We start from the raw sequence: 14,501 nt of genomic DNA, 5'->3' as shown, positions 1-14,501 counted from the left end.
ATTCAGTATCTTTCATGTATTATGTCATTTGATCCTTTCAACAACCCTATGAGGTAGGTATTTTTATTACTGTAGATGCTCTTTCAACAAATCTCTACTTCATTGATCCAGATTAACCTATGCCCACCAGCATCTCTGTAAAGCGGGCTGCCTGGGACCCCAGGCAGGTAAACCGTCTGGCTCTAAAGCCCATGCTCATCACATCTACAGAGTCTTGGGGCACAACCCAGACCCAGACACAACTGGGTCTGCCTCAAATTTGGGCACTGACTTGCAGTATGGACCCTATTTTTCTTTTCTAATCTTCATTTCCCTTTAGGAAACTGGATTGAATCAGAGGCCATATCTAGATAACAACAGGAACCAGGGGGGTAAGGTCAAAGCATGAAGCAGGCTGGCAGAAGACAACAGGGAGTGGTGGAGACTGGAAAATCAGTGTTTATGCCCTGGCTACAGGTTTCAGGTTTATTTGTAAAATTTAAAGAAACACATCTGTAGCTGCTAGCTTGAATCTCGTACATTCCTTCTGGCTCTAACACTCTCTAAATCGAATAGATTTGATAGGTCGGGCCTCAAGTTCACTGCAATGGCATAATGACAGACACTCCATGTGGCCTCTGATTCAGTGTCAAAGAGTTTTTCTGGGAAAAAAATGTATGCTACAAAGTTAGGCCTGATGGGTTACCACTGGGAAGGTGAAAATCAAAAGACACTTCCAAAGTTGTGCAGTGCTCAGCCTGGGCAGACGTACCTGGCAGTTCTAAGCAGAAGACAGAAGATGGTGCCTGGGCAGAAGTGACCAATTGCAAAGGACTTCTCACTGGGTGTTTTCTGAGTGACTTTGGGAGGCCAGTTCTTTTGGTGGGGGGACAGGTCCATCTGACCAACGCAGAAGTTACCCATAGAAACTAAGTGCAGCCAGGGTTATCCAGGAGGAAAGGTCTCACACAGAGAGGAAAGCCAAACAGAATTCAGTGTCTGAAGCTGAGAACCAAAAGCTGGGGTAACAATGGCCAGGTGTTGTTAGAAGGCAGTCAATTCTGACAGGGCTGTTGCTTCAGTAACTACACTTGCAAGGAATCCCAATTTTCTAAGCCTTTGGGGCAATCTTATCCAACCCCCTCACTTCACAGACCTATAGAGGGTAGGGAACATGGCAGAACAGAGAGAACCACAGCCAGGAGAGGCCAGGCTTCCCAATTCTTAATCCAGAGTTCCAGGACCTCCTGGCTGCTCTGCAGCTAAGCCCAAGGATACGGGAACATTCCAGACCACCAGCGAACCTGAGTAAGTCTCAGGACACAGCAGGCCCACCCTGAGGGAAGCCCTTCATTTATTCCCACCTGTGCTTCCTGCCTTCAAGTCAGTTCCCTCAAGCAAAGACACCATCAGGATCCTATAGTAACACTGGGATTTCCCACCTGCCTTTTTTTTTTAATAGACAGCACAGCACTTGATCAAAAAAAAATTTTTTTAAGGCTAAGTAACTTACATCTATGATCCTCGAACTTGGAATTGCACCAGAGAACTCCATGGCCCAGCAGGAAAGAATGTTTCGAACAGGCTGCTGAATTGTTTTTTCCAGGATAAAACACCTGTGAATAAGTGCCAAGCGTGGAAATCCAATGTTTTATCTATGGCCACAACAAGCATGGATGAAATAACAAGTGTTCCTCTAGGTTTAAAAGCATGGCCTGTCTGTGCAGCGAGGCCTGGGCTCCACTGGGCTTCTTGCCCTGGAGCGTGCGTTACCTGTTACCATCCTGTATTAGCTTTTAACACTGCTGTAACAAATTATCACAAACTTAGCAGCTTAAAACAACACCCATTCACCATCTCACAGTTCCACAGGTCAGAAGTCCTACAAGGTCTCACTGGGCTAAAATCAAGGTGTCAGCAGGCTGCATTCCTTACTGGAAGCTCTGGGGAAAATTCACTTTGAAGCTCACTCCAGTTGTTGGTAGAATTCAATTCCTTGCTATTCGAGACCCGAGGTCCCCATGTTCTTGCTGGTTGTCGGCCAGGGGCCACTCTGAACTTCTGGAGGCTTCCCTTGGGTCCCTGCACGTCGGCCCCTCCATCTCAGAGCCAGCAATGGCACATTGAATCCTTCTCTCACTTGGAATCCCTCTGACTTCCCCTTCTGCCATGTCTCTCTTCTGCTTGGCAGCCAGAGAAGATTCTCTGCTTTTAAGGGCATGTGTGATTAGACTGGGCCCACCTGGATACTCCAGGCTCCTCTCCGTATCTTGGGGTCCTTCATTTCATCTGCAGAGTCCCTTTCGCCAGGTAACAGAACATAGTCACAGGTGGATATGTTGATGGTGGGGACGTTATTCTACCTATCACATTTCACTTCACATTTCTGAGCTGCAGAAAGAACACCTATCAGACCACCGACAGAGCATAAATCAGGCTCCCAGTCCGCTGGCTCTAGGTGTACCGTGCCTGCACACGGAAGCCACCTCTGTAAATCTGTTCTCCGCTCCTAAAACACGCTCACCTTGAACCCACCAGTGTTGCCAAAACTTTCGTTTCAGCCCAATGTGACACGATCAGATGCGTTCACCTCGGTGTTAAGCGCCTGCCTTGGGGTGGGAACTGGGCCCATTCCCTTTTCCATTACAGCAACAATCAAATACAATTAGGTCCTTAAGATGCATCATTAGTTCATCTGACAAACATCTCCTGAGGTCCTACTGGGCACTGAGCCCTTTGTTCAGGGTGGGGAGGCCTACAGAGCAGGCTAAGCTATAAGAAAGCTCACGGTCCAGTGTGGGACAGACACCCAGATAAACACGGTAGCACAGAACACACAGCAATAGCAGTCAGTAAATCTGCCTGGGCGGGGGTGGAGGGAGACTTCCCAGAGGAGGGGCCATAGAGGGTGGGACTTAACGGATGAAAAGAGTTTGGCAGGTGGATGAAGTGGGAGAGGTGTTCTAGGCAGATGAGAATGCTGCCACCTGGAAAAACCCAGGAGTGAAGCAGCCGTGGGCCGTGCTGGGAAAGCGCTAAGGCGCTTGGTAGGGCTGCGTGTGTTAACACTAAGGCTGGCCAAGCTGGGCTGTGTGCCGTGACAACGAGCTTGGGTTTCAGCTTAGAGTAACATAACAAACAGAGGTTGTTAAAACCTGGAGTGATACAAACAGTTGGACCTCTTAAAACCAAACTCTGACGGCCAAGGAGAGGGTAGATCTCATGAGGGTCGAGACTGGAGAGCAGGAGGGCCGGGTGGGCCATGCAATAAGTAGGTCGGGCTTGAGATGAAGGCCTGAACTAAGGTGGAGAAGGCGGAGGCGGTCGTGGAGAAGTTGGGGCAATACGGCGTGCAATCAAGGAGGCAGGAACAACAGGCCTCTGTGACTAGCTGCAGGGGTGCAGAACAGAGGGGTCTCCTAGGATGACTGGCAGAATTTCAGGTGGAACGGCCCGAGATGGTTTATAAACTGAGATCTCTGAAACTGTGAACAAAGGAGAATGAGCAAGTCTGTGGCAGGAGATGGAGACCAAGTTTAGGTGGGTTGGGTTTTTCTTTTTTTTTCTTTTTCTTTTTGCAGTATGCGGGCCTCTCACTGTTGTGGCCTCTTCCGTTGCGGAGCACAGGCTCCAGACGCGCAGGCTCAGCGGCCATGGCTCACGGGCCCAGCCGCTCCACGGCATGTGGGATCTTCCTGGACCGGGGCATGAACCCGTGTCCCCTGCATCGGCAGGCGGACTCTCAACCACTGTGCCACCAGGGAAGCCCTCTGTTTTCTTTTTTGAGTCGGATTTTTCTTATCGGCAGTAACAAGGCCTTGGCTGTACAGGGAGATCCCATCCTGGAATAAGGGTCTCAAAGGAAGCAGGAGATTGCAAGTCACTGCCGAGCATGAGTCAGGGAGTTGACATTCAATAGGAAGTCCCCAAGGACCACCCACGGTTACATCAGAGAGACGGTGTCTTCAGGGTCCCTCTTGGTGGCTCCAATTGTGCTCATGTGACCCCAGATTCAGGGTTCACAAATCAGGGTTCACATTTTAGAACTGGGACCAAAAATGGTTGATGCGCATTTAGTCCTTCACCCAAAATATTTTATCCTTCATTCCACGAACCCTTATCAAGAGTTGCTCGGGGCCAGACACTGCGCCAGGAACTTGAGCTGACAAAGAAAAGGCACTCAACATATATATTTTTTGAATTTCTACCATGTGCCAAGCCCAGAGAGGTGGAGCCCCGAGATGACCTGTGACTCCAAGGGAAGCTGATCCGGATGTTGCTTGGAGAGAAAACCACAGAGCTCATGCCTGTCTCTTCCTGAAGGATTATGGTAAATGGGAGGGAAGAATATAGCAGTAGTTAAGCCAGATCCAAGGAAAACCGAACAGAGAAGGTATTTGCTTCCAGGCCAGTATGGGAGAGGGGACACGTGACAGCCTAGTAAGACATAATAACACACACAGTAACTGTCTAGCCTAAGAACTGTCACCATGGGCTGGCCTCAGGGACCACACAGCCAGACGGAGACCTCAAAGAACCACTGTCAGAAGGTCAGCGTTTCTGCCATGTTCCCAGGTGACATTCTCCAAGCTTCCAGATTCTCACAGTGGCTCACCATGCCTGGCTTGATCTAAAGCTTTGGAACAGGAGCCAAGCCTGAGGTTCTGTGTTTCAGAAGCCTATCACCCAGGTCTTTGGTTTATTCAAATGTGCTTCTTCTGAGCCTAGAGGCACGCTTTCTTCTCTCATTCTCTCCTTTGAGAACTTCTCACCGCCTAATTTATTTCATATTTAACAGACATCCTGAGCTTTGGCTGGTGTAAAGCCCTCTGCTAGACACTGGGGCAACTCACCAAAAGATGAGTGAGAAACGAAGGCCTGGGACTTCCCTGGTGGCACAGCGGTTAAGAATCCGCCTGCCAATGCAGGGGACATGGGTTCGAGCCCTGGTCCGGGTAGATCCCACATGCCGCAGAGCAACTAAGCCTGTGAGCCACAACTACTGAGCCTGCGCTCTAGAGCCCCTGCTCCGCAACAAGAGAAGCCACCGCAATGAGAAGCCCGCGCACCGCAACAAAGAGTAGCCCCCAGTCGCCACAACTAGAGATAGCCCGTGCGCAGCAACGAAGATCCAACGCAGCCAAAAATAAATAAATAATTTAAAAAACAAAAAAAAAAAGAAATGAGGGCCCGTCTGCCACGAAGGAAGGTAGACACAAGACACACATGAACGGCAGCCAAGGGCACCATGCCTAGTGTGGGCTAATGATAGGTGTCAAATTCCCGGCTACGTGTTACAGCAGGGCTCAGGGTGTGCTGCTTGCATATGCGTGATTCATATATCAAACATTTCCCAGTTCTAGGGCAGCATCAGAAGTGCTTTCACGGGGGAGGCTGTGTTTGAGAGAGACCTCAAAGGGTGGGTGGATATCTAAATGGCAGGTTCTTACTTAGCCTCCTTAAGACTGTCTCCTACTCCCTGGGAAGAGCCTTTTTATAATCCTTTGTATTCTGAAATATATAAATAGAGAAAACTGCATGAAGCAAAAATGGACAGCTTAATGAATTATCATAAGCCACCACCCAGGCCAATAAACAGATGGATGGCAGGACCTCAGAAGCTCCCCTGTTCTGAGCATCCTACCCATCACTAACCTCTCCTGCACCCAGGGATGACCTTTATCTGGACTTTTATAATAATCACTCCCTTTTTTTTCTTTTCAGTTTTACCATCTAAGCAAGCACCCCTAAACCCCAGTTTTGCTTTGCCTCTTTTTTTAACTTAATATAAATGGAAGCCTTCAGAGTTATCCTTTGGGGTCTGCCTTTTTTCCCCTCAACGTTATGTTTGCAAGAGTCACCCGTGTTGTTGAGGGAAACTACAGTTTGTTCATTTTCACTGCTGTATAGTATCCCAATGAGAGACCAGATCACAATTTATTTATCCATCTACTGCTGATGGGCTTTTGGACTGTTTCCAGTTTGGGGTTATTATAAGACATGATTATGAATAGTCTTCTAAATATCTTTTGGTGCATGTGCATGCATTTCTGTTGGGTATATAGCTCACTGTGGACTTGCTGGGTTACTAAGTGTGCTTATCTTCAATTTGGGGATAACACCAGGCTGTTTTCCAATGCAGTTGCACCAGTGTACACCCCCCTCAGCAGTGCACGAGTGCTTTCACTGCTTCCCATGCTTGCCAACACTTGGCACTGTCAATTTTTTTTTCATTTTTATTTCAGCCATCCTGTATCTCACTGTAATTTCAATGTTCACTTCCTTGATTTATAACGAAGTTGCACACTTTTTCATATGGTTACTGGCCATTTGCTTATCCTCTTTTGTGAAGTACCTCCTGCCTGTTTTTCTATTAGGTTGTCCTTTTTTTTTCTTCTAAGTTTTTTTTACATATTCTGGATAAAGGTCCTTCGATAGTTACGTGTGTTGCAAAAAACCTTCTGGGAGGAATTTCAAATGTCCAAATGAGTCAATTTGGAAAAGACCTGGGGTGGGGGGGAAGAAGAAATCTCTGTACCTTTTCTAAGTTACCAGCCCCAGGCCAGGCTTCAGTTTTAGAGGGAAGTACGGAAAGGAAAGTGTACAATTTGAGATCAGACCCACGAGGTTCAAGCCTCAGCTCCTCGGGCCACTTCCTGAGCGCTCTTAGGGAAGTCACAGAGCTCTCTGGGCCTCAGTGTCCACACTTGAGAACTGACCAAAATTACCTCCTGCACGGTTGTTCTGTGGCTGAAAAGAGGTTCTGTGTAAATGTACTTTAAAAACTGCACATGGTGTTAGCTGTAGTTAAATCAGAAGCAACTGGCCACACTGGCTTCCTGAACGGCCCGACCAGCTTCCTGAGTTGTGTCCCAGCAGTAATAGCAGAGGCGGCAGCAGCCACCTTTCAGATCCAAGAAGATCCCTTCTCTCTTTCCCGCGGGCTAAGCCAGAGGAACCTTCAATCCCCAGCTCTCTCCCCGGAGTATCAGACTGTACTGCCCACAGATTGGAACAGGGCTCCTCCCTGCCTGCCCAGGCAGGAAAACAGGAAGCAGTCCCCACCCTGCCAGGAGGTGGGGCTGACTACTTCCCTCTCCTAGGTGGGCATCTCTCCAGGACATCAACCCTTCTGGATGCAGGAGAAGCACTGACCGCTGGCCAAGCTGTGCCCTATGCCCCGCCCAGGTCACTCCCACACTTTGTCCCGAGGTAGTGGAATAAGTGGGTCCATGCATGGGGAGCATAAAACGGGCCTCATCAGTGCCTCACAAGCAAGGAACCCTTTCAGTGCCCAAGTGGGGCTGGGAATCTGCTCTCTTGGACCACACGGACACACCCTATCCCTTCCCAAGGTCCACTAGCATCCTTTCATGAGCCCCACATCACTGGTACCTGGGCCCCATTCCACATACAGGGGGCAACTGGAAACCCCTTTCAAGAGAGCAGTTGAGAGCTCAGAAGAAATGTGTGTCCTTATTCTAATGGCAAAACTGCTTACAGGAGTTTTATAAGCTGAAATATTTTGAGAGCTGGAAGGACCCTCAGAAATCTTTTCCAGCCTCCTCATTTTGAAATGAGAGACACAGGGGCAGAGCCAGAGACACATTTCCTGTCTCTGCACTCATCCTAACATCCCTTATGCCCTGCTGCAAACTACAGCACCTGCACGCAGGTCACTGCCATCAGCCACGTCCAGGGGCCCGGGACACTAGGCCAGTTTCTCTCCCTTCCCTGAAACCTCTTCTAGCTCAGAAAGATCTGACCTGAAGCAGAATGAAGCCCTGGGAAGTCCAAGACCATAGTTTGGGAACATTTATCAAGTGTTCTGAACTTGACGGAAATTCAAACTGTCAACCTTGAGCCCTAATTCTGTTTCCAGCCCCTGCAGGCTCTTTCCTAAGTGAAGTCTCCAACCTAGTGGGCCATGTACTTCCATGGTACCCTGGGTGCCCAGGCCTGGCACACAGGGCAGGCACTTCGTGAGATATGCTCATTGGGGAAATCAAAGGAGACAGAGGGAGAATCTCCAAAATGTGCAAAGGAAAAGTACTCTGCAAGTGGAGGTCTGCCTGCAGCCCCCAGGCTGCTGTAGATCCTCCAACTGTTGTATGTTCACATGTTTGGCAAACAGGCCCCAGTGCCTGCCTCATGCAAGGGCCCACTGGGCACTGAAACCCAGACCCTGCCCTCAAGACCTTCCAGTCTGGAAGGGAAGCCAAGATGTGCGCGTGGATGAATGGGAGGGACGTACAGTAGCTAAGGGACCCTGCTCACCTGAACCAGACTGCAGGGGCTGCCTGGTGGAGGGATGCCCTGTAAGTTAAGGCCTGCAAATGACAGGGACTAGGGACCCTGATGGTGCCACATCATGTGGGGTCTCTGGGCAGCCAGCAAAGGTTCCTGGAAAAAGGGAGTTATACGGGCAGTGCTGGGCTTTAAGAGGCAATCCATCTGGCATCAGGTGCTTTGGGAGGCAGGGAGGATGGGATTACAACGATGCAGGCAAAGGAGGAAATAAGGGCAGCGACAGCGAGAAGCAAAGGAGGGAAGGACAAGAGAAACATCACAGAATAGAGTGTGGCTGTGAGGGCAAGAGGCGGGGAGGGCTCAGAGCTGATGCCCGGGAGATGATGGGACTGATGAGGACCAGGCACAGGCGTTCACAGGCTGGGGAGGCCCAAGTAGAGTTTGGGGCATGTGTGGTTTATCAGGGGGCAGATATCCAATGGGAAGTGGTCACACAGGCCAGGAAGTCAGAGAGTCGGCGTCATTGAGGTGAGAACAGAAACCATCAGATGGAAGTGAGGGCAGAGGAAGTGGACAGGAGGAAAAAGAGAAGTGGGGTGAGGACAGAGCCTTGGGGACCCCAAGTGTTAGGGGAGGAAGGAGGACGAGAGCTGGAGGGGGCCAGGCAGTGCCACAGGGATGGCAATCGGGGCCAGTTTTCCTGGGTTTGAGTCCCAGCTGTCACTCACTCACTTCAGAACCTTGAGCTGGTTATTAACCCCTCTCAGCCTCAATTGCCTCATCTGTAAAATAAGGTTTATAACCCATAAGTTTGTTGTAAGACTTGAAAGGGGAGATTTGTGCAAGGCCCTTACACTTGCACAAGAGTAAGTGTGATAAGTGCAGGCTTTTCTCATTAGTATCAGTGTGAGGAAACCAGAAGAGGACAAAACCACAGACCCAGAGAAAGCTCTGGCATCCTTTCTAGTTTTCAATACCAACTAAGGGAGCAAGCAGGGGACAGGAGGGGTACAGCACCTTTAATGTTAGAAACCATTCCTGTGTAGCCAGGGTTGGGACCCACTGATCCCTCTAGCCCAATCCTAAAATTTTTCAGCTGGTTAATCGAAGGTTGAACATCTTCTGAAGATCATGAACGAGATGGCAGAAACACCCCCTGACTTAAACGTGAAGAAGAGGACTTGTCATCTCATTTTGAAGCTCTGGCTTGTCTGTCTACTTGCTATGTGGCCTTGGAAAAGTCACTTGGCCTCTCTGAGCCTGAGCTATTAAATAGGTTAAAGGCTATAAACCCCCTAGCATGTTCCTAGGACCCAGCAAGCCCTGCATAAATATTTGTTTCTGTTCCTGGCTCTTCCCAGTGTATGACTGGTTAGGATCCTTTACTCTATCGTGGGCTCCATCCAAGAGATTGTGATTAACGGTTTGTTCCTTCCCCTGTGTTTCCAGAGCCCCATCCTCTCCTCTGATCCTAGGATTCACCTGCCACAGAGCAGAGCTGCTCAAACTTCTGTGTCTGATTGAAATGCAGGCTCTGATGCAGCAGGTCCTGCCCTGCTAATGGCTCCAGTGATGCCGGTGCCACGGGTCCTCTGTCCCCCTTGCAGAGAAGGCCCGCAGTGGCTGGTCCACCTCCCTGCTGACTCATGAGCTCCTCTGGGGCCACTCTCTTTATATTACTCATCTCTGAGTTCCCTTCATGGTAAGTACTCACTAAATGGATGTGGAAAAAACAAGTAAACCATACAGAAAACCATTTTCCAGATAAGTAAATACAGACAGGGTATTTTGTTTGTGAGTGGCAACCCTCCAGATTCATTCCAGAATCGCCCTCTTGCCCGACTTGAGGACAGTGTGGTGGGCCTGAGACCTGGAACCCGGAGTCCTGGGTTTGAATCCTGACCCTTTCACTCACCGACCAGCGGCCCTGGGCAAGTCACCAAGCTGTCATCCATAAAATGAGGGTGATAACACCCAACCACAGTGCAACCTCAAGGATGGCTAAAACCTGCTTTATAAACTGTAAAGTACTCCAGGCAACATATCATTATTACTGCAGCTTTTTTGAGGGCGGGAACTACTTTTTATTTCCCTAGAGCCTGAAGGTTGCTTGTGATGGGATGGGTGGGAGACACACCAGGGGTCCGGTTGCAGGTGGGGACTGAGGCAGGCAGGGCAGGGGTCCCCACTCTGGCAGGGACACTGGCCACATGAAGTGTGAGGATGATCCCAGGAGAGTCAAGGAGGGAAGTCTTCCCAGAAGAGGCTGGCAGTGGTGGGGAAACAAGGCGGGTCTGAGGGCACAGGCAGCTGGGGAACAGGCCTGACCGGAAGGAAGGCAGAGAAATCAGAGTCCCCTGATAGGCCTGGGGCAGGGCTCCGGACTGAGACTGTAGAGACAAGGCAGGACCAGGAGGGAACTTGGGGCCATTAGGAAAGAACATCAAGTAATTACAGATGTTCCCTGCAGCCCAGAGCTGAGTTCCCCATCCAGGCCAGTGACCAACCAGTCACTTTGTACCCTTGACTACAGCCACTTCACCACTCACATGAGCCTCAGGCATGTGAGGACAGAGGCAAGAGCAACAAGACACAGTCCCGCCCTCAGGAAGCTCACAGTTTACTGAGGGTCACGGAGAAATGGGGACAGGACAGGTGGCAGGTGCGAGGCGTTCAGAGGTGGAAGGGACCAATTCTGCTCCTGTCTCCACTCAGCCAGTAAGTCTCATCCACACCCATCTCCAGACCATTCCCCATTCCTGGAATGCCCCTGTCCCTCCTCTCCACCCAGCAAGTGCTAGCTCAGGCTGAAGGGTGGGGTTCAGACCTCAGAGGGCGCCCACCCCCTTCCCACCCCCATAGCCGGTACTTTAAGCACACACTCTTAGTAATTATTGCGTTAACTAGTAACACTTCTGCCTTTTTACTGAAGAGTTAATCACAGCCCGCCCAAGTACTTACCCTTGGGCTTTTTTTCAGGTCCCCTCTCCCCCTCAGAGTATAGCAATCATCACTGCAACAGTGCTCCTCAAGTTTACAAAATGCCTTCATGCATATTATTTAATTGAATTCCCCACAATCAACCTGTGACGTAAGTAGTATCCTTATTTTACAACAAGGAAACTGAGGCTTAGAAAGGTTAGACAGGGACTTCCCTGGTGGTCCAGTGGTAAAGAATCTGCCTTCCAATGCAGGGGATGCGGGTTCGAGACCCCTGGTCGGGGAACGAAGATCCCACATGCTGCGGGGCAACTAAGCCTGAGTGCCGCAAACTACAGAGCCCAAGTGCTCTGGAGCCCACGCGCCACAACTAGAGAGAAGCCCACGTGCCGCAACGAAGATCCCATGTGCTGCAACTAAGACCGGATGCAGCCCAAAAATAAATAAATAAATAAGTAAATTAAATAAAAAGAAAGGTTAGACAACTTGCCTGGGGCCACACCACCCACCCACGTGCCTGGCAATCAAACTCCAACCTCTTCTAGCTCCCATGCCAGTGCTCTGCCCAGTACTCAGAGGCCACACAAGGTAGTAGTTAAGGCCACACAAGGTAGAAGTTAAAGGCTGGGATCAATTCCAGCTGTGTGACCTTGGGAAGGTTACTTAACTTCTCTGTGCCTCAATTTCATCCAGGTAAAATGTGGCTGATACCCACCTCATAGGTCCTTATCAATACCACCTCACAGGACCTTACTGAGATTAAAGAAGGAAATATAATAAAGTACTTAGAACAGTGCCAAACACAATAATTAGTTACAATTATCATTCTACCGTCGCTAATTCTCATGGTTTCTTAACTCATTAAAAATTTTTTTTCTAACTCATGTTTATATCTCATAATACATTTCATAGGTAGTCATTAAGCAAAATACATTTTTGCAGCTTGACTAAGGTGAGGTTTTAGGATTATCCTCTTTCCTTTTCTTCACTCTCCTACTCCCCTAATAGTTTCAACAATAGAGAAACTCTCTTTTCCTGATTCATTCTACCTCCCCTCCACACTACACACACACAGACACACACACACGCGCAAACATGCACACACAATGCACGTGCACACACACACATGCATATGCACACACACACAAGCCACTAGGTCAAATTTGGCCAATTATCAGTGTTCCATAGAATGTAAAATACTGGCAAACACTGACCTAGACTCTCCTTATTGGGCTGTCCCTGGATAGCTAGAGAAACTTTCATAAACCTAATTTCTATCACTATAATGGGTCAAAGTCTTACGTGTATTTCTCTATTGCTCCAGTTTTTACTTATTTGAGACTCTAGAAGGAATGAATTACCATTTATTTTCCTTTGCCGTTAAAAAAAAAAAAGATTCACACTGTTTCCTGGAGCAAGAAGCCTCATGTGCCCAGGCAGCTAGTTGAGGCCATAATGCCCACAGCAGACAGGTAGCTTCCTTCTTTTCTGGGGTCCAATCCACAAAGCAGAGAATAAACCTTAAACCCAGCTGGGCCCTGGGAGACAGAAGTGAACAGCTGTCTCTCCCATCCCACCTGGGGTAGGATGATGACCTAGGAAAGGGACACTCCCTATTTTACATCACCCAAACACACCTGTGAAGGGCCTGGAACATAGAGGAGGAAGTCCTCTGGGATGAAAAGCTTCATTCTTTTCAAGATTCTCTATATAGAACACTCAGTCAGGACCTCACCATCTGTATCTAAAACCCCAAAGCCCTTCCCTCACACGGTACTGTATTTGGAGGGGGGGGTGGAGCAGAACACAGCAGGAGAACCAGCCTCTGGCAGTGGAGGTCCCACTGGATCTTCAAAGGTTCCACTCTGAGAGCAAGAGTGAAGAAAAAATGTGCCCATACAGCTTTGGCCCTGGGATTAAAAGAGGTGCTGTGCCCTTAGAAATGGATTTTGCATACAAACGAGCCAATGAACACCATAAACATGTCAGCTTTATTCAGTCCAATCAATACACAAGGCATTAAAACTCTGAGGTAAAAATGGATTGTGGCTTTTTGTTGATGACAGTGAGGAATTTTGGCCCCCAGCCCTGCTCAGGCTGGACAAATGGGGCAGTCTGCCTATTAGTTGTCAGGCACATCTTGGGGGATGAAACCAAAACCCCAATTCAGGGTTCTGGGCACCCCAGGGCAGCTCAACTTGACCAGCATGGAGCCACTGGTCCAAAAGCCTCAATTCCTGCCCCCGGGCCGGCCCCCTCCTCCAGCCCCCAGTCATCTTCCAAACTCGGCCACACATCACATTTCCCACATTCCTTCTCACCGCTCAGACCCCTTCAGCCGGGCCCTCGGAGACCGACAGCTGGGGGTGGTGTGAGCCAAGCAAGAGGCACAAGGAAGGAGGTGCTAGGGGTGGGGGGAATGTCAGCGCAACCCTGAAGCGATCGAGAGGGGAGGAAAGGGCTCCCCACCCTTCACATCCCCGACCCACTCTCGGCCGCCAGTAGCCCCCTCAGTAGCCTCAGTAGCCTCAGCTACCCTCAGTAGCCCCCCAGTGAGCTTCCCCAGCCTAGGGGCAAGCCTTCCATTCGGCTCCTTTTCGGGTTCCTTCCCCTCTCACCGCCCCTGTGACCCCTGCCTTGCCCCGCCGGGATCGGCTCCCCTCGGTCGCGCCGCACGGATCATGTCAGCTCCTCGGAGCCGCCCTGCCCTCTTCCCCAGGACAGCCGGGTGCCCCCGGGGTCCCCAACCTTCCCTGACCGCCCTGACCTGCGCACGAGATGCCCTCTCTCGCGGCCCCCTTGCTCTGTCCTTTCCTGGGTCTGCAAGATCCCTACTCCCTTCAAGTCCGCTCCAGGACACTGCGTCTCTCGGGATGCCCCAGCCATGCGCGACCCGGGGTCCCCCAGTCCTCACCTGAGTCCGCTCGAAGCTCTCCCGCTCCGCCGCCTCCATCCCCGCGCCGACCCCACGTCGGCTCAGCACCTTTGGCAGGGGGTTGGGTACTTGCTTCATGGAGCTAGTCATCCGGTCCATGTCGCCCCGCGGAGCCGAGTCAGGGGGCCCTCAGCAGCCCCGGGATCCCCACTGCGCCGCCCGCCCCGCCCTACCCACTGGGATCCGGCGCTAACGGGACGGCTCGCGCCTCCCATTGGCTGAGAGGACTGCTACTCTCCTGAGGCCCCGCCCCCGCCCAGAGGCTTCCCCGTGCGCCCCCGCCCTCTCCAGAGCCCCTTGACTCGCCCTACCCGGCTGGGCCCTAGGGAAGGTGAGGCGGGCCGTGACCGGCCCGGAGGCCTGTCCGTCACCGGGCCCCACCTCCCCGGGCGGGGGC

General features: G+C 50.6%; 1 protein-coding gene across 2 annotated transcripts in view; it reads right to left on the bottom strand.

Moving 5' to 3' along the window:
• Window positions 1-14,257, bottom strand: part of HIP1 (huntingtin interacting protein 1) — a 165,533-nt gene extending 151,276 nt beyond the window's left edge. For both annotated transcript variants that reach the window (XM_082644371.1, XM_082644372.1), the window contains exon 1: window positions 14,084-14,257. In XM_082644371.1, coding sequence (XP_082500497.1) covers window positions 14,084-14,203 — 120 coding nt within the window. In that variant the 5' untranslated portion in view covers window positions 14,204-14,257. The remainder of the gene's footprint in view (window positions 1-14,083) is intronic.
• Window positions 14,258-14,501: the final 244 nt, after the last annotated feature.

The sequence above is a fragment of the Mesoplodon mirus genome, assembly GCF_964341445.2.
Source record: "Mesoplodon mirus genome assembly, chromosome: 15".
Classification (NCBI taxonomy): Eukaryota; Metazoa; Chordata; class Mammalia; order Artiodactyla; family Ziphiidae; genus Mesoplodon; species Mesoplodon mirus.
The sequence above is the reverse complement of the archived record's forward strand: the minus strand, read 5'-3'. Positions and strand labels throughout refer to the sequence as shown.